This window comes from Peromyscus leucopus, chromosome 11 (assembly GCF_004664715.2).
Source record: "Peromyscus leucopus breed LL Stock chromosome 11, UCI_PerLeu_2.1, whole genome shotgun sequence".
In the NCBI taxonomy this organism is placed as follows: domain Eukaryota; kingdom Metazoa; phylum Chordata; class Mammalia; order Rodentia; family Cricetidae; genus Peromyscus; species Peromyscus leucopus.
This window is the reverse complement of record NC_051072.1, coordinates 27,740,695-27,767,589: the sequence shown is the minus strand read 5'-3', so window position 1 is coordinate 27,767,589 and position 26,895 is coordinate 27,740,695. Positions and strand designations below refer to the sequence as shown.

The 26,895-nt window shown below is 39.5% G+C and overlaps 1 protein-coding gene across 1 annotated transcript in view; it reads left to right on the top strand.

Annotated features, from left to right (window-relative positions):
• The first annotated feature begins 1,421 nt into the window (after window positions 1-1,421).
• The window catches only part of C6 (complement C6), a 79,158-nt gene continuing 53,684 nt past the window's right edge, over window positions 1,422-26,895 (top strand). The window contains exons 1-5 of the mRNA XM_028875580.2: window positions 1,422-1,680; window positions 10,694-10,856; window positions 15,118-15,274; window positions 16,662-16,806; window positions 21,994-22,135. Coding sequence (XP_028731413.1) covers window positions 1,440-1,680; window positions 10,694-10,856; window positions 15,118-15,274; window positions 16,662-16,806; window positions 21,994-22,135 — 848 coding nt within the window. The 5' untranslated portion in view covers window positions 1,422-1,439. The remainder of the gene's footprint in view (window positions 1,681-10,693; window positions 10,857-15,117; window positions 15,275-16,661; window positions 16,807-21,993; window positions 22,136-26,895) is intronic.

The window sequence follows — 26,895 nt, the reverse complement described above, 5'->3', positions numbered from 1 at the left end:
CAAAGTGTGAGTCCACAGGAGCTGGAAGTGGAGATGTAGCCACAGATGTGGAAGTAAATTAGAATAGACAGGGCAAGTGCAGAGATTCCAAAAGAGGAACTACAGAGGTTGACATCTGAAAGGAGAGGTGGGGTAGGGAAGGAGCTGTGGCTGTGATATATTGATCTTCTTTTGATGTTATTAATGGGCACTATAATACTGAGATTGACGAATTAGGGAGCAATAGAGAAAAAGGTGAATTGTAAATCTAAGAAATAGGTGGAATCTCAAAAAAATAAATAAATAAATAGAAAGAGAGGAAGAAGGAAGGAGGGAAGTGGGGTGAAGATAAAATCACAGGTAGTTAAGGAAAAGGATCATAGGATGGGGTAAAGGGTGTTTCTCAAGTGTTCGAAGAAATACAGACATTGTGTCATGTCTAGGAAACACAGTGGGTTAAGAAGGGAGTGCTTTGGTTGGCAATTTAAAGTTAGTGGAAGCCATTGAAAAAATGGCATGCAGGCTAATTGTATCAATAACCCATTGCCAAGTGTGTGAGCGGTTGGTGGTGACATTAAGTGCAATTAACTTAAACTCGATTTCTGGTCATTTTAAAGTAACACCAAGAAGGGAAAGAACATGCCGGCACTTCTGTTTCCTCTATGTGAGAGTTGTGATCTATGGTTTCCCAAGCAAAATAGCTCAATTTGTCACTCCACTTTACCTACGCCAGTATTGACCAGCAAGGTACATTCACTGGACGTATGAAGTAGAGTGATTGGCATTTTCTCTAATGAGAACCTATGGTATTTGTCTACAATAATGATCAGTTGGCATGTGGGTACACAACAGGTGGAAAGCTTAGTAGATAGACTCAGAGTTTCCACTGTTCGTTGCCTTATATTTGGGATTTTCTTGGCAGAAAGTAACCCTTGGCTCTGAATCTATTGTCATTAGCAGAGAAATAATGGTTTGTAACTGAATGCATAGTCTCCTGGGGAGGGGAAGGTAATTGTTTTCATCTTAGCTCTTAATTTCCTTTGCTGCCATTTTCTTCCTTTAAAATTATAGGTCGTCTCACTAACCAGTTGCCAACAACTTTCCGCATTATGAAAATACAGGGCCTTTTATACGGTCTAGATTCTTTGGACCCTGTCAACACTTGAAACCCTATATTTGGCTGAAACAGCTCAGCAAGTAAGCTTCCTGGTATGTTTGTTTTTCTGTAGCAAATATCCAAATATGCCTTACAGAGTACATATATTCATTGTACACCCAGAAGCAGTCCTAAGCACAGCTTCATACAAGCATTCGACCCCCATCCCTTGAGCAATCCCTCACTCAACAGGACACGTAGGACCACGCTTACTTTCTGAAGATTTCTCTGCAGCAACAAGAGTGATTGCAACAACCCTGAATGTGGAAATCGCTGAAACATTCAAGACCTTGTATAATCTGCTATGCTTAGAGTTTCAGGGTTTCTGCCTATTGGAGTAAAAATTAGTCAGAGTTTCAACACTGTTTATTTTGACAACGGTCTAAGTCACTGTAAGGGCTCTAGGACAGCACTATCTGCTGGTACCCAGCAGAGTAAAGAATGCCTTTCTGGACCAGCGCACAGACCCCTTCTCATTGTCTGCTCCTTTTGCTTCCTCGGCCATTCACAGCTTAGGTTCCGGAACACGGCAAATCCATTTAAAGGTAAGAGACCTAGTCACTTCTATTTCAATTTTAATAATTCAAAATTGTAGATCAGTTTTCCAAGAAAATCCCCAGGTCAAGAGTGAAAGCATATCCCTCAGACTATCCCCATTTCTTTGTCTTTCTTTTGATCCAAGAAATAACTACTTTATTTAAATCTCAAAAGAAACAAAGGTTCATATACTTTGAAGAAATGTCCTTTTTGGGGGACATGAGAGATTAAGTCACTCTATGAGTCAAACCACATTAGAACAAGAGCAAATACACCCTTCAGCCAAGGTCAGCTATGTGTGGGGACTCCCAGCCTACAAGTAGCAGTGTGAATGTCTCTTTTTGAGCCTCTGGGGCACACACAGGAAAAAATGCAAGAAATAAGAGATTCAAGAAGTCTGAAAGCAATTGAAAAAGAGAAAAGCACAGTTGAGGTTAAACTATAGCATCTGTTGAGATCTACAAGGTCAGATTCGCTTGAACTGCCTTCCAGATACGTTGTTCATGTGAGTAAAGTGTAACCAAAGGTGACGGGGTGTGATGAACTTCTTTCTTAACTAGGATTCTCTAATGCTCACAATGTCATCTTCAATGGCACAGCCAGATTGTTGACTTTTGGAGAGGTCAAGAGGGGAGAGCAATTACCAGAAAACTACAGAACAGCTGCTCTTCTACCATGATCTGGAGTGGAAGAAGTTTCCCAACTAATCTCAACAATTTTCTCTCTCTCTCTCTCTCTCTCTCTCTCTCTCTCTCTCTCTCTCTCTCTCTCTCTCTCTCTCTCCTAATCCTACTGAGCATTTGTTAATTTGATATTTCCATAAAAAAATATGTGCCAGTGAGTCAAATATTTGCATTGACTATTTGCTACCCTAAAGTATTTAAAGAAACTGAGAATCAACAAACATGGGACTATTTGGTATATGTTCAGCTGTGATGACAATAAATTAAAGAAATAATTCTTTTTGTTGAGATGAGAATTGTCCTTTAAACATAAAATCGTATTTATTTCTAATTTATCTAGTGCTTGAGGAGCATACCCAGGGTCTTGCACATGCATGCTAGGCAAGTAGTCAAATGCTGTGCCACTGATTGACACCCCAACCCCGATATTGTTTCGTCAAAACAAAACTGTTATAAAAGGAGATGCTGCCAGCCAGCTATGTTACTACCATCTCATCAGATAAGTTCTGTTGCCACCATCTTCTTTCATGACTGTCTAAATTTTCCCCAGAAGAGTTAGAACCAAATAACAAGTCAGAATATTTTATATGAACATTGTCCTGGAGGTTGTGATGATAATTGGTATGAAAATCCACCTATGATTTCAAACTTCCATAAATCTAGGCAGATAGCATTTGCTGAGAGCAGATCTGACAATGTCCGTGCAGTTCCTCTTATCTCAATCATTTGTGTGCTAGTTACACATAAGAGTTAAGAATTTTTTTTCTTTTTAATATATGGGAAAATACTATAAGGCGTATGTCTCTACGAAGACTGATGATTTTATACTTGCAGCATTTACTCTGATAACCACCCAGGATCTCTCTGTTACCTGTCATCTCTGTGCTTCTGTGATGCTGGAGTGGGGATGGGGGGAAACAGAAAATGTGAGAAGGCAAGTAGAGGCGTCTGTAAAGGGGACCCATTTTATTATTGAAATATGCTAGGGCTACAGCAGTTCATGAGTTGGATTAAAGGAGTCTGAACAAAAGTGTGAGTAAGATCTTCTACATCTGCCTACCCTCTGCAGCCAGTGACAATGGATTCTGTTTATTTGTATCATGCTCACTGCCTAGCAGCATTGGATATCCATTTATTTACCCATGACAAATATTTGGCATGGGCCAGTGGTTTGCTGACTCCAGCCCTTTTGGCTAATCTTGGAGATAAGGTAAAAGAGTTTAGCAACTTCTTAACAGGAACTCCTCATTTCTGGAGAAACAATTCTAATATCCACCCTTCTCTATTGGCTTAAAATAAGATTTATTAAATAAGTAGCCCCGTCGTATTGTTCTTGACATATCCTTTTATCACAACTAAGAAATATAAGCTCATTACATTAAAATATAATCAGGAACTAACCCTCTGAGACAGTTAAAAGAATTTTAATTCAGTAGGATAATTGGGCAAGATTAAAAACTGTGTATTTAAAAGCAACTTGATGGAGCAGTTCTGCTGCAAGGAACCTACTTGCTATCTCTGTGGACATACATCTAAAGTATACTAACACCTAATTACGAAGTCAATTGCTTATACTGACTCTCCACGGTGATTATAACGTTCAGTGTAATTAGAGCATCCATATGGGGTAAAACTATGCATCCAACAGCAACAACAAAAAGAAATGTCCAGCATGGTGGCGCAAGCTTGTAATAAGAAGTATTATCTATAAGAAGTCTAAGGCAAGAGGATCCTAAGTTCAAGGCCAGTCTTAGCTATAGAGTTAAGTGGATTCAAAGCTAGAAAGAGTAACTTAGTGAGACCTCGCCTCTAAATAACAAGTAAAAGGAGCTCTGGAGGAATATAAGACAGTGCTAGAACATTTGTTTGACACACATGAAGCCCTATGTTCAATTAACAGTACCAGAAAACCAAACAAAAATGAATGATATAAATATTTCCCTATTAATCAGAACGATCTTCCAAGTGTATTATGTCTTAAGAAAACTAAGCAGTGTCATAGGACTTCTTCGGCTGGACATGTTTAGTGTGTATGTATGCACACATATATGTAAGCAGATAGATGGCAGAATTTTCTCTCTACTGAACACTCATAAAACAGAGGAATCGGGGGTGATCCTCTGGAGACAGGTAGAAAATATCCCAAGTTTCACACTTTTTCATTGATATTTTATATTTTTCAAACAAAAACACGATTGTACATCTGTTTTAATGTCAACAGAGGTTTTTCTACATGGTTATAATATGTCTTAAATTTCTTTGTATGTTTCTATATCTTATATGCACGGTCTTTCTATCCAGTTCTGGCAGGCAACAAAGAGCAATGTCAATAGCCTGGTGCATCCAGATGATGGTCCAGCAGATTCAGCAGGTCTGGCTGGTGCATAGGATGTGTGCTGAGGGACAAACTTCTCCACATGACTTTGAAGATTTTTTTTTCTATTTCTGTGAAGAATTGAGTTGGGATTTTGATCGATATTGCATTCACTTTGTAGATTATTTTTGTTAGCACACACATTTTGGGGGGTAGAGAGGGAAGGAAAATGTTTATTCTACGTAAAGATCCCAGTCATCGTCATCACTGAGGGAACCCAAGGCAAGAAACTCAAGCAGTAGGCAGGAACTGAAGCAGAGACCAGGAGCAATGCTGCTTACTGGCTTGTTCCTCATGGCTTAGTCAATTTGCATTTTTATCACTTGCTTGAGGATGACATTGCCCCAGTGAGGTCACTCCCACATCAATCATTAATCAAGAACTACCCTCACCCCTAACAGGCCAATCTGATGGAGGCATCTTCCTCAAGTGTGGTTCTCTTTTCTTTTTCCCAGATGATTCTAGATTGTAGAACACACATTTTTACAATATTGATCTTACCAATACATGACCATATGAGGTCCTTCCATCCTCTAGTGTCCTCTTCAACTTTTTCTTTCTTTCTTCAGTGTTTGGATATGTTCATGATAAGGGGATTTTACTCCATGATAAGATTTATTCCAAAATTATTTTTGAGGCTATTGTGAATGCAATTGTTTCCCTTGTTTCTTTCTTAGTATCTTTCTGTCTTTTGGGTTGGTTTGGGTTTGGTTTCATTTGGGGTTTGGTTTGGTTTGGTTTTTTTGATATGGTCTCTCTATGTAGCTTTGGTGGTCCTGGAACTCACTCTGTAGACCAACCAGGTTATCCTCAAGCACAGAGATCCTCCTGCTTCTGCCTCACAAGTGCTGGGATAAAAAGCATGTGCCACCACACCTGGCCTCATTGTGTTTCTTATTGGCATACATTGAAACTACTGAGATCTAATGTTAATGTTTTCCTCTGCCACTTTGGTGAAAGCATTCATCAGCTATAAGGGCTTTGGTTGGAGTATTTGGAGTCTCTTGTGTTTAGAATCATAATATCTCTAAATGGGGATATTTTCACTTCTGGCTTTCCTATTTATAACCCATTTGTTTCTTTCTCTTGTCATATCAAACTCGCTAAGATATCAAGCATTATATTGAATAGGAGTGGTGAGAATGAGCACCTTTGTCTTGTTTCTGATATGAGAAAGCTTTCAGGCTTTTCTTCATTTGACATGATGACGGCTAGAGGTTTGCAACATCTACCTTTTAACAAGTTGAGATATGTTCCTTCCATCCCTAGTTTCTCCAGTACTTTCACCATGAAGGGATATTAAATTTTGTCAATGGCCTTTTCTGTATCTATAGAGATGATCGTATCATTTCTACCTTTGAGTCCATTTACTGAGATGAAGCCAACTTGATTATGATGGATGATCATTTTGATGTGCTCTTCAGTTTGGCTGATAAAGTATTTTATTGAGATTCTTTTCTTCTGTGTTCATTAGGGAGATTTGTCTGTAATCTTGGGTTTTGGTGGTGGTGGTATTGGTGGTCTTTGCCTGAAACTAGAATCAGGATAGAAAGAAGCTTGGATGTATCTCTTCCTTTTCTGTTTTGTGGAAAAATTTGAGAAATGTTGGTGCTTGTTCTTCTTTAAGGGTCTAGTAGAATTCTGCACTGGATCCGTGGACCTGGGCTTTTTATAATGGAGGTTTTAGAATTTCTGCTTCAATCTCATTAATTGCTATAGGGCTACTTAAACTATTTATTTCATTTTTATTTAACTTTGATAGGTCACATGCATCTAACATTTATCCATTTCTTTTAGATTTCCCAGTCTCATGGAATATAAATTTTTAAGTTATGCCCTCATGATTTTCTGAATTTCTTTAGCATTTATTATAATAACTCTCTTCTCATCTCCAATTTTATTCATTTGCATCTTCTCACTTTTATTTGTATAATTTGGTTAGGAATTGGCCAATCTTACCTATTCTTTCAAGAATTAATTTTAAGTTTGGTTTTTCTTGTTTTCCCAGTATCTTGAATTGCATCATGGGGTTTTTTATTTGAGATCATTCTGATTTTTTTTTAATGTAGGCAGTTAGAACTACAAACTTCCCTGTTAGGACTGTTTATATTCTGTCAAAATATGATAAATTTGTTCATTAAACAAATGCCTTAAAATTTATTTTAAGTTTACTTAAAAATAACGTACATATTAGAACAGACTCTATAAAAGAAAAATATAGTGATAGTAAAAGGGGCAGAAAACACTAAATGAGAACAGCAAATTCAAATATGATGGTCAGGAATCTTATTTTATTTGTAAAATGTAAGTGCTTCATACCATATTTCTAAACAGTTTGCACACAAATAGCTTTATTTAATATCAGAACGTATTTTCAGTCTTCCTGTGCTGTACTTTGGAGAGGCCCTAATTCTGGAAGATAGGAGTGAGTACTAGCTGCAAAGTCTGCAAAGGTCATCAAGCTATCAATCTGATAATTTAATATTTGTTAAGTGGCGATTCTATGCTAAACATGTTCTGAGCATTTTACATAAGCTTTTTATTGACAGATAGTAAGAGTTAAATTATTATTCCCATTTTACAGATAAATAAATTGAGACACAGAGCTTCTAAGTCAATGTCCTTTTTTTGTTTTAGATGAAAGTAGCTGCATTAATTGCAGCAGCATTGTATACATGTTGTGTGTATTATTAGATATGTCAATATCAAATTGTGAATATCAGGGAGCAGTGATGACCTTGTAAATAACTCCTAGATACTCAAGGCCCCACAGCACATCAGTAGAACACACTTGTCATGGTTTTTATTCTAACATTCGACATGTAAAATCATCTTGTACCCAGGATAGTATAACTCTGGAAATCTCAATGCTCCAGTAATCTGATAATTCGTGTTGCTAGAAGGTCAACAAAAGAATGCACCTTATCCAGGAATCAAGAGTCCTGATTGGGTTCTTATCATGCTGACTCCATTGCACCTCCTTGAACATCACTGTCAGTGATGCAGAGAAGTATGACCTGTAGGTTTCTTCCACTTTTTTCTATTTTTTTATTTAATTTAAAATAGATTGTTTTCACACAATATATTCTGATTATAATTTCCTCTTCCTCTTCTCATCCCAGTTCTCCTGACTTCCCCTCCTAGTCAGATCCACACCCTTTCTGTCTCTCCTCAGAAAACAAACAGCCATCTACAGAATAAAATAAAATAGTATAGAATGGAATAAATAAAAAACAAACAAATCAGAATATGACAAAACAACCCAAAAGAAAAATAGCCCAACGTTTAAATATTGTTGACATTTCTTGTGGTTCCTTTAAATGCCCTTGCCTCTCCCCAGAGTTAGTTTTTTCCCTCACCCCCACCTTTTTTTTTCTTCCTCCTCTTCTTTCTCTCAAATTTGAGCACCCATGTAAATTACGCTTTCAGCCTTGGGTAGGTTCGTAAGCTTGCCCAGAGGGAGACCACTGTTGAAGGACAACGGTCTGAGTGAGTGTTTTAATGTCGCCAGCACTCCTGTTCTGTGGAGTCTCTGCTGACACCTCGGGGTTCCAGCTCTGGAGAGCAGGGCGGCACTGCTCACGGATGCCGAAGAGTCTGTCTGTGCGTGACAGGCTCATACGTTGATTTAGAACTCTGGGATTTTGTCCTCTTTGGGTTGGTTTGTTTTCCTTCTCCCCTTCCCTTCCCCCCCCCCTCTTTTGTAAAGGCAGTTTATCTGACCCAGCAAGGACCCTTCAGTTAGATAAATTTGTTTTATGAAACTTCGTGGCTCCCATCCATATTTTTTTCCCTACTCTTCAAATTGGTACACACAACTGAAGAGCTCTTGCATTGGCAGGCTGGGAGGGCCTGGACTTGGACATAGTGTCTTGGTTTCACTTGTTTTATTTTATTTTATTTTTTAACTAAAGCTATATAAATCTTGTGGATTAAACAGAATAAATTTCTAAATTAAAAAAAAAAAGAAAAAGAAAAATAGCCCAAAAAAACACAAGACACATACACACACACACACACACACACACACACACACACACACACACACACACAAATTCACACACACACAAATTCACACACTCAGAAATCCCATAAAAACCCCAAACTGGAAGCCATAATATATATGCAAAGGACCTATACGTTAGAAAGGAAAAAAAATGCTTTGACTTAACATCATAAGACAAATAAACTCCAAAGATGTTCATTTTGTGTTAGCCATCTACTGTTGACATGGACCTATCCTTGGGAGTTTGTTCCCCAGTGAGACTTCCTTGGAGAAAACTAAATTTTCATTTGCAAGTGGTTATCAATTTGAGACAGCTTTTGGGTTAGTGATGAAGGCATATGACCTCATATCCTTTCAGCTCTAGGACCCCATCTGGTGCAGACCATACAGGCCCTGCATGTGCTGCCTCCGTCTCTGAGTTCATATGTGCATTGGTCCCGTTGACTTAGAAGGCCTTGTTTTGTGAGGTGTCCCTGAGCTGCTCAGGCTCTCAAGCTCTTCTCCCTCCTCTTTTACAGAGTTCTCTGAACTCCAAAGGGAGGGATTTGATGGTGGCACCACGTTTAGGGTTTAGTGTTTCAAAGTTTCTCACTCTGAATATTGTCTGGCTTGAGTCTTAATATTTGTTCCCATCTGCTACAGGAGGAAGCTTCTCTGATGATGGCTGAGTAAGACATTGCTCTATAGTTACAGCAGAATTTTATTAGGACTCATTTTATTGTTACATTTCTTTAGCAGAACAGTAGTATTTGGTTTTACCTTAGGTCTCTAATTTCAGGTTCTTGACCATTCAATCAGCGTTTGTTTGTGTTCCATCTTATGGAGTGGGCTTTAACTCAAATCAGATATTGGTTGGTTACTCCCAGAAGCTTTATACTATTTTACCAGTATATATTGAAGGTTGTTCAGTCTTGTAGATCCAAGGGTTTGTGGCTGGATTGGGTGCTCATGTTTCTCCTTTGATAGCCTGCAGAGTACCTTCCAGTACCATGAATACTTAACCATAGAGGTCAAGGCTCTAGGTAGGCAGCAGCTTAACTCCTCCATGTTCATTGAATGTGTAGGTACTGTCTTCAGCAATAAGGCTTTACAGTCAGTTTGTAGAGAGCCATCAATAGCCTTGGCAAAGGCCAGGGTTGCTTGGAGATTCCTATGGGACCCCTTTGGCCAACAACTCAATTAGACATAACCCATTACCGACATTGGAAGCTTCATTTGGCGACAAGAATTGTCCAGTTGGGGCTCCATCTCCCATATCATTTGGTGGTATCATTTAGATCACATTTATATGTTCATATGTGTATATATTTTAGGAAGCTTTGACTGCAGTAGGTTTCCATATAACCCCTCAAAATGGCCATTATCATTCCCTCTTCAAAATCCCTCCCTCACCCCCTTTCGCTCCCCTCTCTTTTTGACCTCCTCATTCCTGCCCCCTCTTGTCACCCATGTATTCTATTTCTTGACCTGGAGGTCTCTAAGATCTACCCCACCACTAGCTTCCTATGAACCATCTGTGGAGGATTGAGGCAGTGAAATCCCTTTAAAGATTCCTGAATAGTAGCCTAGACTTTTTCCTCAGTCCCCACAAAGTATGAGACAGTGAATGTAACCAAGGTACCACAACATAAAACGAATGGTTATTCTGAGAAATATATTATAAAAAATTTCAATGTTGTAGTGAATTAAATGTCTGGCAAATATATACTACACAATAGTGATAACTATTATCACTAGTTACTGGACTATAATGGAGGTTATAACTCTGTTCATCTTTGTCCTAAAAATCTTTAAAAATAACACTTATATGAATTTGCATATAAATTTGTGTTAACTTGCCCCAGGAAAGGAAGAGGAAGCAAAGTATTTTCTATAATCACATGAGTCTGCAACTCAACATAACTTGTCAAGTTTTATCCCCTACAAGCACTGAATACTTATGATGTCATTCATTTCAGGGCTTGGGAATTGTCAAACCATGGCCAGACATCGCGCCTTGTGTTTCATTTTACTAATCTTACTGACTGACAAGAGTGAAGCCTGTTTTTGTGACCACTACCCATGGACTCACTGGTCCAGCTGTTCTAAATCCTGCAATTCTGGAACCCAGAGCAGACAGAGGTAGGTCTGAGATATGAGTACTGTGTGTTCTGTGGGATTTCAAAGATAGAGTAAATAATATCAAATAGATCACACAATGCAATGACAGACTACTATATCTCAAATGAGAACTTGGACTTTAGACAGAATTTCAGATTAAGAATCTGTGCAGAGGAAGACGACATGATAGCCTACATAAGTGACCCTAAAAATTCTACCAAAGAATGCCTATGGCTAATAAACAGCTTCAACAATGTGGTGAGATACAAAATTAACTCAAAAAAAATCAGTAGCTCTTCTATATACAAATAATAAACATAAACAGGACAAGAAAGAAATCAGAGAAACATCACCCTTAAAAAGTAGCCAAAAATAATATAAACATACCTTGGAGTAACTCTAACAAAACAAATGAAAGACCTGTATGACAAGAACTTTAAGTCTCTGAAGAAAGAAATTGAAGAAGGTATCAGAAAATGGAAAGATCTCCCATGCCCATGGATAGGTAGACATAATAAAACATAACAAAAATGGCAATCTTACTAAAAGCAATCTACAGATTCATTGCAATCCCCATCAAAATCCCAACACAATTTTTCACAAACTTAGAAAGAACAATACTCAACTTCATATAGAAAAACAAAAAACCCAAGATACCTAAAACAATCCTACACAATAAAGCAATCTCTGGAAGCATCACCATCCCTGACCTCAAGCTTTACTATAGAGCTATAGTAATAAAAACAGCTTGATATTGGCATAAAAACCGACATGTGAACCAATGGAATTGAATTGAAGAACCTGACATTAACCTGCACACCTATGAACAACTGATTTTTGACAAAGAAGTCAAGACTGTACAATGGAGAAAAGAAAGCATCTTTAACAAATGGTGCTTGCATAACTGGATATCAACATGTAGAAAAAGGCAAATAAATCCATATCTATTGCTATGCACAAAACACAAGTCCAAGTGGATCAAAGACCTAAACATAAATCCAGTTACACTGAACCTGATAGAAGAGAAAGTGAGAAGTAGCCTTGAATGCATTGGCAAAGGAGACAACTTCTTAAATATAGCACCAGTAGCACAGACACTGAGAGCAACACTTAATAAATAGGACCTCCTGAAATTGAGAAGCTTCTGTAAAGCTTCAGACATGGTAAATAAGATAAAACAACAGCCTACAGAATGGGAAAAGATCTTTACCAATCCCACATCTGACAGAGGGCTGATCTCCAAAATATAAAAAGAACTCAAAAAACTAGACAGCAAAATACCAAACAATCCAATTAACAAATGAAGTACTGCTCTAAACAGAATTCTCAACAGAAGAATCTCAAATGACCAAAAGACATTTACAGAATTGCTCAACATCCTTAGTCATCAGGGAAATGGAAATCAAAACAACTCTGAGATACCATCTTACACCTGTCAGAATGGCTAAGATCAAAAACACTGATGACAGCTTACGTTGAAGAGGAACATTTCCTCTCCAAGGGGAACACTCTTCCACTGTTAGTGGAAGTGTAAACTTGTACAGCCACTTTGGAAATAAGTATGGCAATTTCTCAGAAATTTGGGAATCAATCTACCTCAAGACCCAATGATAACACTCTTGGGCATATACTCAAGGAATGCTCAATCATATCACAAGGACACTTGCTCAACTATGTTCATAACAACATTATTCATAACAGCCAGAACCTGTAAACAACCTAGTTGCCCCTCAACAAAAGATTGGATAAAGAAAATGTGGTACATATACACAATGGAATACTACTCAACAATAAAAAATAATGCTATAATGAAATTTGCAGGAAAATGGATAGAACTAGAAAATATCATCCTGAGTGAGGTAGCCCAGACTCAGAAAGACAAACATGGTGTAGTATCTAGCGGACACTAGATGTAAAGCAAAGGATAACCAGACTACAACCCACAGCTCCAGCAAGCTAGGTAACAAGGAGGACCCTAGGAGGGACACATGGAGTGCCCTGGGAAGAGGAAATAGATGAGATCTCCTGAGTAAACTGGGAGTGATTGTGGGGCAATAGAGAATAAGGGATTGGGGATGAGAACATAAAGGAATGGGATGGTAGAGCTGGAATAGGGATGGAGTGGGAGAGCAAAGAAAGAGATACCATGAAAATAGAGGGAGATATCCATAATGAGGATAGGGAGAAACCAGGTGCTAGGGAAGTTCCCAGGAATCCACAAGGATGACCCCAGGCTTAGACTACTAGCAATAGTGGAGAGGGTGCCTGAGCTGGCTTACCCTGGTAATCACATTGGTGAATAACCTAACTGTCATCACAGAGCCTTCATCCAGTAATTGATGGAAACAGATACAGAGATCCACAGCCAAGCACCAGGCAGAGCCCTGGAAGTCCAGTCAAGGAGAAAGAAAGAGGATTCTATGAGCAAGGGGCATTAAGATGATGATGGGAAACTTACAGATAAAACCAAACCAAGCTAGTGGGAACTCACACACTTTAGACCAACAGCCGTGGAGCCTCCATGGGACGGCACTAGGCCCTCTGCATACAGGAGACAGTTGTGTAGCTTGGTCTGTTTAAGGGACCCCTGGCAGTGGGAATAGGATCTATCTCTGGTGCAGGAACTGGCTTTATGGAGCCCATTACCTATGGTGGGACACCTTTGCACAGCCTTGATTCAGGAGGAGGGGCTTGGACCTGCCTCAACTGAATGTACCAGGCTTTGCTGACTCCCCATGAGAGGCCTTACCTTTTCAGAGGAGGGGAGGAGGGTGGGCTGGGGAGAAGACTGAGGCGGGGTGGGAGGAGGGATGAGAGGGAGATCTGTGATTGGTATGTAAAGCAAATAAATTTCTTAATAAAAAAAGAAAAATGCAAAAAAGACTCTGTGCGGAAGAAAGAGAGGTGGGTCTATGATTGGTATATAAAAAGAATTTTTAAATTGTCTTAATAAAAAATCATTTAAAAGAATCTGTGCAGTGTTTTTTGTTTTTTTTTTCAGTTAGTACATAGTGCTGCTTGCCTATAGTTAGTGAGTTAATTATAGATAATTTTATAGTCATGAAACAGAGCCTAACAGGACCTCAGCTAAGCAGCACTACTAGCCATTTGTTTGATTGCTGGCATTATCAGAATAGCAAGGAAACTGTGCTTACTTACTAGTAATTAATAAATCAGTCTTTTCACAGTTCAGACTACTCACCTATATGTTGCTGGAGGGCTTCTCTCCATGTTCCACCAAGCCCCACAGTCCCACAATCCATGTATAAAATAATCACTCAGACACTTATATTACTTATAAACTATGGCCATGGCAGGCTTCTTGTTAACTGTTCTTTTATCTTAAATTAACCCATTTTTATAAATCTATACCTTGCCACGTGACTGGTGGCTTACCGGCATCTTTACATGTTGCTTGTCCTGGCGTTGGCTGCAGAGCCTCTCCCTCCTTCTTTCTGTTTCCCCAATTCTCCTCTCTCCTTGTCCAGCCTATACTTCCTGCCTGGTCACTGGCCATCAGTGTTTTATTTATATAGAGCGATATCCACAGCACCTATACACCTGGCGTGTATCTATTAATGTTCTGTACAGTTGAAGTGCCCATATAGCTCTTTTAGAGAATTATTTCAGAAAAATATTTTTGTGAATCTCATTAAATGTACCAATTGACTTCCAATTAATGGTCCACGAAGTTTGAGAAGAGAGTCCACTGTTGAAGAGTTCTTCTGAAGTTCTCAACTGCCTACCAAAAAGATCATGATATAGTCCATCCCTTTCAGTCATGCACAGTTAGGCTTCTCCCCAGATACTCAGACTCTCTTTAACCTCTAATTTTTACTGTTCTTTCTTATGTCCTTCCTTTTTCTACTAAGAGAATTTATATGAATTTTGTGAATCCCCCCCCCAACTTATGTCACTATCCTAATCCAACTCAATCATTGTGTTTATGTGTTTGCATCTTTCAAACACAGGGTAATTCATGAACAGCCTGTACAGTCACACAGACCAGTACACTTGGAAGGGCTTTCTGTATGATTTAATGACCTGCCATCACTATCTTAGAATTCTCTACTTTGGACTCCCATCTTCATCATGATCCTGAGCTCTGTTAAGTTGTACAAAGTTATACACAAGCCAGTCTTCCTGATTTCTCTATGAAAATATTCTTTTACTCTTGGTAGCTAATGCTTTCTGACCAATTTGCTATCAAATCCATTTTGTTGTTGATTTGAAGGCACCGTGAAAGCACAAGACTCAGCCTAGCTCTTTCTCACTGTTACAGACAAATAGTAGTGAATGATTACTATTGGAATAACGCATGTGACCAGCTTTGTACCAAGTGGGAGACCAGAGAGTGCAACGTGCAGACATGTCCCATCAACTGTGTCCTTGGAGACTATGGGCCATGGTCAGACTGTGACCCTTGTATTGAAAAACAGGTATGTGAGCCACACACATAACCAGATAGTCTGAATCACATCACAAGTGAGTTCCAGGGCCCCATGGCAAATTCAACATCAGAGACATGCTAAACTTCTTTAATTTCTGAAAATAAACTGCCTTAGTTTTCTCTGAAAGAAAATTGTGTTTATGTGTGGGGTGGTGGTGGTGGTGGTGGTGGTGGTGGTGGTGGTGGTGGGTGGTATTGGTGGTAGTGGTATTGATAGTGGTCATTGTTGTTGTGGTGGTGGTGGTATTGGTTTGGTGGTGGGGTGGGGGGTAGGGGGGGAGGGGTGGGGGGGGGGGGTGGTAGGGTTCATTTTACATGTTCTTTGGCCATGTGAACACCAAAAAGAAAGTCGACCTCCAACCAAATCACACTTATCCATATCTGAATTTCACTGCTTACACTTCCTGAGACTTCTGAAAGCAAAAGTAAATGCTAAGAACTTCAGCTTTCATCCAGTGCCTAAAACCAAACAGAAATAAGAGGAGTAAATCACAATTCTGGCTCTTTGCTTTTCCTCTGAACTCTGACTAACCATGGGAAAAGTCCACAACTTGTTTGTTTTTCCCAGCTGCAATATTTGCCCAGCTCATACTCTTTCCTGTAAGGGGCACATCATGTGACCCACATCAGCTTCCATCAGAGTCCCGTGTTCCAAACAGCTGCACATTAGAGAGAAAAAAGAAACTCATTTGTAGAGAACAAACTGAGTCCCTTATGTAAATCATACAAACTTCACATTCTAGTGTCGTTCTATATGTTTACAGATGTGTATATTCCAACTCCTTAGGGGCTAAGGATTTTGAACAGGGAGGTACCACTGATTAATAATGGAACTGTATTTTGAATGCAAGTTTTTCTGCAGTTTAAGTCAGCACTGGCTGATCCTGTCATATTTCTAGTCTCACTCTCCATCTTACTCCTCACCAAAATGTTTCAAAGTATAGAGAATATGTCAACCCAGTTTCCATAGTGACTTTCTTATGCAAAAGAATCTCAAAATCTTTTCCCATTTATAACTTCACAGTGTCTGAGATATAAAAGTGCTGCTTTATTGCCTGCACAGAGGAGATTCTCAGTAAACATTTTTCATTGGCCATTAGTGTAACTTAGAATCCTATGATTTCAGAGTGAAGAAAAGCTTTGGAAGCTTTTTTGCCCAGTTTCTCATTTTGCAAGTTGGGAAACTGAGGCAGGCCAAGTGGTGACTTACCTATATATGCAACATAATGAAACTGGGGGAAAGTGTTAGTACAATTCAGGAGTTGTCACTATGGGGTTGATTACAACTGTTACTGGGAAAGCCATTCTTGGATGAATTTTCACTTTGACCTTGACCTTGTTTTGAAATTATTCACCATCCTCTACTTTTCTTTCAGATTAAAGTTAAATCTATCCTGCGCCCGAGTCAGTTCGGGGGACAACCATGCACAGAGCCCCTCGTGACCTTTCAACCCTGTGTCCCATCCAAGCTTTGCAAAATTGAAGAGGCTGATTGCAAGAATAAATTCCTCTGTGACAGTGGTAATGTACTCTGCTAACATGTTCAGTCTCCATTAAAAATACTGAGTGCCAGCAAAAGCTGTGACAGAACAGTCCCTCCCCACTGTAAGCCCGTGGGGGGCTGTTGTTATACTACACATTACCAAGGCATTCAGGGATGAAATTACAGCTCTCAAGACATAATCATCTTGACCATTTACCTGACTCATTTGGTCAAGTAATAGTTTTCATAGTCCTTCTTTGTTATAGGAGTAGAGAGGGAAAGAGGAGGACAAAGAAAAAACACAAGCAGGTATTTTAACAAATGGATATTAATAAGCACAAATCTATAATGAGGATAACTGAAAAGAAGTGACAGGTTGGGGACCAGAAAGATGACTCAGTGGATAAAGGTGCTTGTCACCCAGACTGACAACATGAGTTCAATTCCTAGAACCTCTGTGATAAAGAGAATTGACTGCTCCTATTTGCTCTGGCCTCTGCATGTATGTATGGCATATATATGTGCATGTGCGCACGCACGCGCGTACACGTGCACACACTCACATCAAATAAATAAATATAAAAACCAAGTTAAGTGAGAAGTGACAGATTAGGGTATATTTTTAATTGTTTGTTAGGAAAAGACTACTGAGGTATTATTATGTCAGGTGAATCCTAAATAAGATAAAGTTTCACAATTGGTTCCAAAGGCTGCCTCTACCCCACAATAATAAGATATTATGTTGGTTTAAATGTTAGCAATATTCAAGTACAATGCACGCTGAGATTTCTAAGAACTGATATTTAAGTTATATTAGAATATAGTCAAATCTTGAATACTTTATTTATAGATACTCATCTGTTAATTTCTAGCTCATTAAATCCCACCACTTTGGACAGTTCATATCCAATTTCTACAAATGCTTTAGTGAACATCCAAATGGCCAATACCAGCTTTATGGTCCATGTGATTTTATCTTGTTGTGATTACTCAACTGGTCTGTATCATCAATCTTCCTATATCAATATATGAGCATAGATGTGTTCCAAGAAAACTGTATTTACAAAAATGAATGCAGATCAGTTTTAGCATGTGAACCATAGTTCATTGAACTCCCACATAAATATTCAACTTTCAGTTAGAAAAACAAAAGAAATTTCAGATGGATAAGCCCCACATTGCTTTTGTGCACTCTGGGTACACAGAAAAGTAATTAGCAAATTTTAAATTTCATAGATAACTTACTTAAGACCTTAGGACTAAAATTCTTTCTTCTTTACACACTGCTTCCATCCTTAATCTTTGCCATCTTTTTCTAAATATAGATGATAATGCAGATATCAAGGTTTTCCAAACCTGTAAAATGAGGGTAGGTGTTGGATAGAGAGGTATACCTTGTATCCCAGTGATGAGGTCACATCACAAATTAATGTAAGGAAGATAATAAAAACCTTGACGGAATGGCTGAGAATAATTCAGACTTACACATTAAATCCAACGTCCTAAAAAAAAACAAAACTGAAGGCAACTATTTCAGGCTTTAAATGGAGTTATTATAGTAAACAACTGAGAGAAAGACTGTTCAGCAGATGATAAACCTATGGAATTAGTTACAGGTTTCTGCAGATAAAATGTTCACACGCCTGCAAAAGCCTTAGAGTCACATACTGATTACTAATAAACAACGGCTAATTTCAGACAAGTCAGCAACTACAGCCTCTGGTTTCCAGGTCAACAACAAGCACTAGGTCCACAGCCACTGTCTAAAAACTGGAATGGCGAGATGGTTCAGTGGCCTGATGACCAGAGTTCCATCTCTGAGAATCACATGGAGGAAAGAGAGAACCAATTCCTGCATGTTGTCTTCTGACTTCCTGTGCCACTCTGGCTGGTGTGCCATCATATCTCCAATAGGAACTAACTAGATGAGATGTAATAAAATTAACAATAAAAGATCCAAATTATTACAATGTCTGTAATTGTTGGTGAGCTGCTGTGACCCTGCACTCTGTGCTGCCCAAGCCATGTCACCCTGAGTCTTCAATAACTCTACATTCCAGCTACCAATTGATAAGTTCTGGCAACAATATGGTTGGCATCCTTCCAGATTGGGTGATGCAATGGTCTTTTTGGTTGTTAAATGATCCATTAAAAATGATATACTATAGCCGGGCGGTGGTGGCGCACGCCTTTAATCCCAGCACTCGGGAGGCAGAGGCAGGCGGATCTCTGTGAGTTTGAGGCCAGCCTGGGCTACCAAGTGAGTTCCAGGAAAGGCACAAAGCTACACAGAGAAACCCTGTCTCGAAAAACCAAAAAAAAAAAAAAAAAAAAAATGATATACTATTGTCCTCTCCAAAAACCACCTACTATGAACAGGAAGTTGGATGGACATTGTTTGTCTGATTAGAGATGACACTTAGACCCTTACTTAACAAAGAATTTTTTAAAAAAATTAGAATCATTATCCTGTCCCAAAAGGATAGGATACCTTACATGGCATTTCATGACAGCCTTACCATGGCATTGGTTGCAATGTACTATGCCAAATTATCTCTCAGGGCCAACTTATCTCTCAGGGTTCTGATTTTAAGCACTGAATAAAATATTTAGCTAGTCTTTCAGATGTTTATAAAAATAATATACAATCACAACAACACAGCCAGTCCAAGTAGAAAAAAAGGTGTACGACTTCTGCATGACTGTATGGCTTCAGCTAGCAGTCCTCACACCCACAATTTCCCAGTGTGATTACAGTCACTTGTGGTCAACCACAGTCTGATATGTTAGATGAAAAATTCCAGAAATAAGTCATTTTAAATTTTAAATTCCATGTCAGAGTAGAATGAAGAAACTGTGCGTCATCCCACTCTGTCCCTCCCAGGATACTGATTACCTCTTTCTATAGCATAGACATAACATATAGTACCTGCCCGTTGTCTCAGTTATGAGATCAACATGTCACTCAGCTGTAGCAGTACACCTTCTCACGAACCCTGATTTTATGTATTAATGGCCACAAAGTGCAAAGGCTGTAGTGATGGCGATCCATGTGAGGCTAAGAGAAGTGTGAAGTGCCACGATAAAATTTCTCAACTTGAGGAAATCAAGAAAATCGTATGTTAAGGATGCTCAGACCTAGGGTAGGAATGGAGCTACTCCCCACTAACTTGTAAAGAGCTTCACAAGCTTTGCTGTCGTATCTCAGACTGGAGTTTTGAACAAAGGGTAGGATAGGTGCTTAAGATGGACAAGGTATGAATTACAAGGCTTAGTCCTCCTTGTAGTCTTAGGCATGTGAGGGTTTTAAAAATTGTTCCTCATAGATAAAGGAGACTACTGCATACGTATGCACTGACCTCAGTAAATTCTGCAACATTCTAACTGCTCTTCAACTTCCCAGCCCCCACTCTGGTATAGGCTATGTTAGTGGCATACGATGTCACATCCTTTTTGCTTTTTATTCCATTGCATCAGTATCACTTATAGTCATTCTCAGCTATGTCCCATCTTGCCTACTAAGTATCAGTCAAAAGATGTCTTTCTTCTTTCATCTCAGCACTTATTGACAGGTCCCTTCCAATGTCTAGAAATGTCGAAGCTTGGCAAATAAGAACTGAGTGCTCCATGAGTATCTGTATACTACCTAGGAAAACAGAAAGCCCTTCTAAAAGGAACCACTACCCAAACAGAATTTTTCTCTTCAATCTGTTAGGACCAAGAACAGAATTTACACACACACACACACACACACACACACACACACACACACACACACACATCATGAGTCAAAACATCTTCTTCATTTCAAGTTAAATAACCTAAACCAAGATTAAAAATACATAAAAACAAAAACCCTAGATATAGTTTTCTAAAAGTAACCTCCTCTATCTTAAAAATAGACAGAAATACACCCCTATCTGTTGCCAGAGTCTTCCTGCCTTGCCCACAGTCAGGACAAATCCTTGTCACCCGCCAGTCCCACAGCCGCTCAGACCCAACAAGCAAACACAGAGACTTATATTGCATACAAACTGTATGGCCGTGGCAGGCTTCTTGCTAACTTTTCTTATATCTTAAAGTAACCCATTTCTAGAAATCTATACCTTGCCACGTGGCTCGTGGCTTACCAGCATCTTCACATGCTTCTTGTGCTGGCGGCATCTGGCAGGCAGTCCTTCTGCCTTCCTGTCCTTTTATTTCTCCTCTCTGTTAGTCCCGCCTATCCTTCCTGCCTAGCCACAGCCGATCAGGTTTTATTTATTGATCAATCAGAACAACTTGACATACAGACCATCCCCCAGCACAGCCAAGTGCAGACCATCTCAGACACCTGCACTCAGGCCATGTCCTAATCATCCTCTATGCGACCTGCTGGTAACGCCACAAAGAACCCAAGAAGGGCTCCCACAGGACATACAGAACATCCCACAGCACCTATCTTTTAGTTTTGTATGGTTACAATGCTCATAGTCATCATCATAATACCTGTCTAAACATAAGACAAGATTTTGAGTAATCTAAAGAATTATTTTGAATATACTCTACCTTCTAAATGGAAATTATTAGCCTAAAGATGTGAAACTAAAGGTTTTCAGGAGTCTTTTGTAGCAATAAAAATTAAAATTCAGCAGATACTCAGGTTCCCCCCCCCAAGCATTTATTTAGTCAAATTAGTGACACATGGCTGTAAGTCAGACACTGGTCACAGCTTCAACATGTCAAGCTTGTAATCTTGAGTAAGAAGTATATTAGATGACTGTTAAGTATCTGTCTTCTTCCACTCATAAGTTTTTAGAGGTTTGGAAATGTATTGTTTGCACAAATAGGTTGCTTGTGTGCCTATAATTATAGGGTTTTTAAAATAAAAATTATCTAGACTCTGCCATAGAAATCAAAACAAAATTCTGAACCTGCTATCAACTTTCTTCAGACCAATATCTCTCCAGAAAGCTCACTCTAATGTAATTTTAAAATTCTCTTCTTCAAATAAAAGAAGAAGAAAAGAAAATTCTCTTTTTGAAAAAAGCCCAATAGCAACTAAATTGTCCTGTGGTGATTCTTAGATGCTCCAGACCTAGAGGTGACATCAGTTTATTTCTTCATTTCATGCGTTCCTGTACCTTAACCTTTCTCTTGATGTTTAAAGCATTTGTGCTCCACCTTAATAAATGCTTCCCTAGTTGTACCATGTTGGTAATGCTGCGGTGTGCTTTCGTGACCAGGGCGCTGCATTCCCCGGAAGTTAGAATGTAATGGAGAAAATGACTGTGGAGACAATTCAGATGAGAGGGGCTGCGGCAGAACAAAGGCGGTATGCCCACGGACGTACGAGCCCATCCCTAACGTGCAGCTGATGGGCACTGGGTATGTAGCATCCTTCTATTACTTGGAAAAGAAAAGGTACCTCTGCAATAAGGAGAGACACATCAACAGCAGACACTACACAAAATCATGGAAAATAAACAACACACTGTCGAATGATGCTTGAGTGACTGAATAAATTGACGAGGAAAAGGAGAACATTGCTTATGGTTGTATTATAAGTCAAAATCCCAGCAGGAAAATCCATCTTTTGGATGTAAGAGGGTGAGACAGGGTAAATGAGAGACAGAGAGAGGGAGAGAGAAGGGGGTGGAGACATCACCTTCAAATGGAAGAGTCTCATTAAGAACAGTGCCCTGGCCCCCCCCCCCCACTGTCACTTCACCCTCATCGATGCCCAGGTCTAGCTTGGTGCTGTGGCAAAGATAGTTCCTACTGGGAAGGCTGTGCCCTCTGTAGTTCTCCCCATGGTTCTCCAAGCAACTTTGACAGGTCCTCTCCCACATGGCATTCTCTCTCTCTCTCTCTCTCTCTCTCTCTCTCTCTCTCTCTCTCTCTCTCTCTCTCTGCTGATGTCTAGTGGCTTTTTCCTTCTCTCATTTTCATGTGCCTTAAGGCAGAAAAATTCCCTCCATCTCCTCCTCTCCTGACAAGGTTGGGCATTGAGTATCATGAGGATAATGTTTTGTTTATTTAATTCTGATATTAAAGTATTAATAAAAAACAAGAAGAAATAAGGAAGGGATGGGAGAAGGAAGGAAGAGTAGTTAAGCAGTTATAAAAAAATACAGAGTGATTATGACCAAGTGAAAAAAAAAATAGAGTAATATGTATGTCGGTGTGGCTAGGGATCCTCTCCATAGACAACGTGATTTATGGCTAGGTCAATGGTTTACAAGCAGAGGAGCAGCCTTGTGTTACCATCTGCTCTCACCTTAATAATGAGAAACTGAACTTCAGAAGACTTAATTAGTTCTGCCAAGCCATGAATGGTGGAACCAGAACTCAAGACCAGATTTCAAAACCAAATGTGTTTCTGTAACTCCACAGCAGCACCCTCTTAGAGAAAATACTGAAAAAAAAAAAAAAAAAAAAAAAAACAGAGACCATGCGTTCCTTGTGACTGGGACTCAAAAGTCCTAACGTTACTGTTTCAGGAGGGCACTGGCAGTTTAGCAAGGGGTCTAACTTCATTAGGCTGTGTCTATGTTTTCAAATAGTTTAGAGAATGTAAAACAAGTCAAAAAAAATGGAACTAAACCTCAGTTTGAAACATAAGCAAAAATGGATAATAATAATAATAATCTCCTGTGTCCTCCATTCCCATGAGGAAGAACCCATCCTGTTATTTGGGACTGAAGGAAGCCACTTGGCTGTCAGACTCTGTTGCCTCATACTAGGATTTTAAAACATTTAAAACTCTTGGGAGAGAGAAATGGCTCCGTGGTAAGAGCAATGGTGGCAGCCTGGTCACCCAAGTTTGGATCCACAGAACACACATATGAAGCCAGGAGTGGTAGTGTATATCTACAATCCAGGCCCTCTCCTGTGGTATGATGCTGCAGACAGGGACAGGAGCCTCTGCTGGACCCTCACAGGCCAGATACTTTGGAGTTTTCAGTGCAGAATCACAAACAAAAGAAATCCTGTCTCAAAATAGTTGGAAGGCCCAAAATGAGCTATTAAATATTGTCCTCTGACCTTGACATGTGTGCCATAGCATGCACTTGTGGCATTCATGTGCACACACACACACACACACACACACACACACACAAATGCAAAAATGATGTTTTGATTTTGATTTAAGAAAATGAATTCTTCACTGATGTTTTCAGCATTATTTTTGTTGCCACAGTTACATGACGTGGAATCTTGAAGTCTGAAAGACAAACAACAACTTAAATACAGCCTCGTTTGATTTATCATAAAAACCAGTAACCACTGGACCAGACTCAATGACACTTGTAGAGAAGACATTAGTCTGAAGTAAGGGGAGTTGGGCTCCCCACATATTTCTACATTAACTGTCACAGCCAAGTAATTTAATACCATGGGCCTTGGTTTCCCCCTATGTATCCTGCATGACTACAGACTGATCGATCTGCAGTTCTGCCCTAAGACTTTCTAATTGCTTCTCATGCACATAAGAATGATTTAACATCTTATTTTTTTAATCAACGTGCAGAACGGCTTCCCTGTTAACCTTTTTCTGCAAGAAAATCATAGCCCTAAATGCCCACTGATGACCACAATGTTTCTAACCTTCTGATTTTCAAGTGTTTTTAATGTTCTGACTGGTGAACAGAACACTATAACTCATCTCTGTTTCTGTGGGTCTAGTCCACAGAGCTACAGATGAGGAAGACCACATGCTATGTGTACTTTGGCAGGCAAACTGTGTGGCCTTCTGACAACCAGAGCTGTTGTCCCGAGGATTCTTAGAAATGAGCAAAGGCTGCTGACTCCAGGACAGCCAGCCCTTTCTTTTTCTCCCCAGGGAGAGAGTCTTGAGATGTACTATAATTCCTTTCTAATCAGCTGGCCCCAGCATCTCAGCCTCCTCTCCCTTTGCCTTCCAATATTTTTCTGCCCACAAAAGCTATCTTCTAGGCGTCTGGCTGTTTTTTAAAAATTACATCTTTCTGAGAAAAAAATTAACCATACTTATATTCCCAGCATCAATCACTAAGTCCCACACCTAAAGCAAGAATCAAACAATACACACATGTGGCTTGTTTTCTCATCATGCTCAGCCAAGGTGCACATATAAATACATTTGGCCACATTGATATATGCATATACTTGCATATGCATAGCTTTTAGTTTATGTATTTTTAACTAGTACAAGGCTGCTTGCCCAGCATGTGTGAGACTCCAGTTCCTCCAGCACAGAAAAAAAAAAAAGATGAACTATAAAGCAGATGAGATAAAAAAAACACTTTAGAAAGCTAAAGTATTTATTGTCGGTATGTATTTAAAACACAAAAACAGGGGGCCAATATAAACATCTCAGAGGAGACTGAAAATATGAGAGCTAGAATCATCTACATGGTTGGTTTGGCTTTGACCAAAAGCAACTTTAGAAGAAAGGGTTTAGTCTAGTTTATACATTACAGTCCATCGCCGAGGGTATCCAGAAGAGGAGCTAAAGGCAAGAACCTGAAGGCAGGAACTGAGCAGAAATCACAGAAGACTGTTGCTTGCTGCCTTGCTCCTTCCAGCTCACTCAGCTACATTTCTTATACAGCCCAAGCTCACCTGCCTAAGCATGGCGCCACTCACAGTGGCCTGTGCCATCCCGTATCAATTAGCAATTAAGAAAATGCCTTGCAGACACACAGCCACCAGCCAGTCTGATCTGGGAAATTCTTCGGTTGAAGTTTCCCCTTTCCAGGTGACTCGAGGTTTTTGTCAAGTTGACAGCTGAAGCTAACCATGGCAAGCTCCAAAAGATTCCTCATGCCTGCTCTGATGAAGCGACCTTCATAAAAATGTTGCCTTTATACTCCACAAGCAGCTTCCTAGATTCCTATTACCAGGGAGTTAGTTTTCTTTTCTCAAGCACCTTCTCATTTGTTACAAACATAGGCCCGTAGTGTAAGGCTGTTCTATGAGAACCATTCTTTACTCCTCATGCGTCCCTCTTAGCTTTGAATATGCAGACGCATGAATGGCAGACACTTGTTGTGCTAATCCTGCTGAGTACTTTAGAAAGCTCTTCCCAGACCAACTTTCCATACTTCTTCTTTCAAATACCCACTGATATAAATTCAAATGTGAACAAATGCAAATCTCTCGTTGTGCTTGTACCTGTTTAGGTGGGCTGTGCATTTTAGAGAACCCTAGAAGCCATTTCTTCTCAAAATAACATTTATGATATATGATAGAATCCACGCTCACCGTACAATTCAGCCATTTGAAGCATACATTCTAGAAGTCGAACAAAAATATCATGGTTTGCAGGCCAGGCTAGACTACACAGCATGGTTCTATCTTAAAACAGTTGGGAAATCTGTAATTTCTTAGTATATCACAGATTTATATAGCCACCACCCGAATATAATTTTAGAATATTTCATACTGATTTTATGGAGAGTGGCTGCAACATTTTATGTGTTCATTTTTATGTTTGATTGAAAATCAGTCTCTCTTCAGTTTGCTTACTTTTTTTTTTTTTTTTTTTTGAGAGCAAACCTTTAATTACTGCTAAGTGTTGGAATCATGTTACGAGCAAAAACTATTTTGAATATGGTACCCGTTTATTTCAAATCATTAGTGGTACTTTCTGGTTTCTGAAATTTATTTATTTATTTACTTATTTAGTATGTGCGCATATGCATGTGCGTGCGTGCGTGCGTGTGTGTGTGTGCGTGTGTGTGTGTGTGTGTGTGTGTGTGTGTGTGTGTGTGAATATGGGCAAACCACAGGCCACATGTGGACACCAGAAGACCACCTTTCTGGAGCTAGTTCTCCTGCTTCACCTTTGGAAGCAGGGTCTCTTTTACTGTTTCTGCGGCTGCGCAGCAGACTCCAGGCAGGGTAACTGGCCCACAACCTTCAGGCTGACTCTCCTATCCCTACTTCCCATCTGACATTAAGACCACTGGGATTACAGACGTGTATCACCTCATATGACTTTTTGACAGGAGTTCCAGGGGTCAAACCCGAGACACCAGGTCATCTGGCTTGCTCAGCAAACACTTTTACCCACTGAACTACCTCCCTGTTTCCTGACGGTTGTTTTTAACACCCCCCCCCTTTCATTAAGGCTACCTGTCCTAGTGGGTGGGAAATGACAA